A 2,216-nucleotide genomic window follows, 5' to 3' on the forward strand; every position below is an offset into this window, starting at 1 on the left:
CCCCCCCCCTTCACCTCTCCGCTCCCTGCCGTCCACCAAATTAAAACGTACTACGTTACGGTTTCCTCCCCTAGAGACTCCTCCCTCCGTTTCTACCCCAAATGGCGCACACTGTAAACCAAAGTATCTCTGGAATGTTTAGGGAGGGTGGGGCCCACACCTCGTTACACAACAACAGAAAATTGCTCGATGATTGAGTCGATTCCGATACTTTGATATTTAAAGTCCAGCGGGGCCACAAAAAGAAGAAGAAAAAAAACAGAGCTGGGATGGGCCTCTCATTTCCCCCTCGGCCTTCACCCCTTTCACCTCTCAGCTGAAACCGATATCCCCGAGAGTCCCCGGACAGCCTACGCAATCACAAAGCCAGCTGCTGGCGCAGGGGCGCGCAGCCGGCCTGTAGCAGGGCGGAGCAGGGCGGAGCGACCCGAGGAGGCCAAGCTCGCTATCAGGCAGTTCCGTATGCTGAGCTAAGCAGGGCTCGGGCTCGGTCTCATCCAGGCCCGCCCCGCCTGGGGGAACGATTTGCACGAACCGTTTTATAATGACCGGTTACATACTTTAAGTAATACCGCCCCACGCAAGCACAAAGAATCAAACACTGACTATTTGTAGTTGGACGCCTGGTTTCAGTTGCCGAGTATTTTATGAAGGGTCCGTATTATTGTGACGCTGTTGGACTGACCTGCGGCGGCGGCAGCAGCGCGCGGAGGTGCGGCAGCGGCCCGGGCTGCACCAGGTGCTCGCTGTAGAAGGTCGGGTGCGTGGCCATCCACGGCAGCTTGGGCGTGTCCACGTAGAGCGCGTAGCGGGAGCGGTTCTGCAGGTCCTGGTCGGCCGACAGCCGGAACATGGGGCCGCCGTTGAGCGTGGCGATGGACGCGAGCAGCTTGTTGATGTCCGGCGTCGCGTTCATCGGCTGGTAGCCGCCCAGCTCGTCCAGCAGGTTGAGCACTGCCCACAAAAAAGGTATTTGTTACCAGACCGTCACGTCGTCACACCTTTGTTCGCACCACCATTCTAGTCAGAGAGAGAGTGACAAACAAATCTTCGATTACATTATGGCAGTAAAATACAATCCCCCCCCCCCCACACACACACAATTGGGGGGAGGCATCAATGGCTCATTCGGTTCCCGTTTTCCCTCGCAGTGCAGCCGCTGGCGGCCGCTGGTCCGGTCAGCGCGGTCACGCCACGGTGCGCCACGGGATGGCAGCTCGCAGGACGGCTCATGGCGCCCGCGCCGACGGCAGCCGACGGCCTCGTCACGTCACTTTGCCAAATATGCATATCGATGGCGCCCCTAATCAAGTCCATCGCCCGCCCCGGCACGGAGCCGCCCGCGCCATATGGGGGGGGGGGGGGTAAAGCGTTGATGAATTCGATTAAAGATAAATGGCCCGTTTATTGCGTTATTGTGACGATAAAGGCGATGGTTCTGATTATTTCCATGGCGATCAAGCGAATGAGCCAGGGCCGGGTCGATTAGGACTCGTTTTGGCAATTGTGTGTCATTGTGTAGTAGAATATGCGCACTGCTGTCAAAAAAAGGACAGTAGTTTGGAAGGTTTTTCAATACTGTAAATGTCGAGGTAAATGTGTCGCGCACTGTGTCCTGCTCACGCAGTGGGACAGGCCCACTGTTGGGTTTGCATGATGGTAGACGGATAGACGCACGCCCCCCGCTGTGTATATATAGTCCGCTGGCGTGCCGGCTCGTCCGCGTCCAGTTCCGCCCGATCGGATTGCGCCTGGAGGATCAATGTTCCGCCTCCTGAAAGCCGCTCCATGCGGGTCGACCAAGCACGACTGTCCCCGTGTAACCCGGGCGGCGACCTTCGCGAGGAGCAGCCGACTGGGTCGCAGGCAGGGCCCGGCAGGGCCGCACGCGGAGCTCCCGTCCCGTCCTGTCCCGTCCCGTGGTGGCGTCACACACAGACCACGGTGAGCTGTGCTCGCCCTGGCCCTTGTGCACATTGAACGCGAGCCGCCGAGCCGCGAGCAACAGGAGCCTGGCGAGCCTTAAGGGGACCCCGCTCCCCGCTACCCCGCTAGCGGTGCGAGAGGGGGCCGAACGGGGTCCGGGGTCCCCCTTAAACTAATTGCTGCCGCCCCTGGCAAACATGCAAGGGTAAGGCGCGGGAGCCGCGGAGCAGAAACGAGGTAAGGGTGGCAATTAACTGGGTCAGGCAGGCTGGGGGGCCCCGGGCCCGGTG

At 59.8% G+C, this 2,216-nt stretch overlaps 1 protein-coding gene across 3 annotated transcripts in view; it reads right to left on the reverse strand.

Moving 5' to 3' along the window:
- Positions 1-2,216, reverse strand: part of LOC113203131 (endothelin-converting enzyme 1) — a 35,382-nt gene that overhangs the window by 11,554 nt on the left and 21,612 nt on the right. For all 3 annotated transcript variants that reach the window (XM_026417648.2, XM_026417649.2, XM_026417647.2), the window contains exon 7: positions 686-954. In XM_026417648.2, the coding sequence (XP_026273433.2) occupies positions 686-954 (269 nt within the window). The remainder of the gene's footprint in view (positions 1-685; positions 955-2,216) is intronic.

This window comes from Frankliniella occidentalis, unplaced genomic scaffold (assembly GCF_000697945.3).
Source record: "Frankliniella occidentalis isolate FOCC.00 unplaced genomic scaffold, Focc_3.1 Scaffold111, whole genome shotgun sequence".
Classification (NCBI taxonomy): Eukaryota; Metazoa; Arthropoda; class Insecta; order Thysanoptera; family Thripidae; genus Frankliniella; species Frankliniella occidentalis.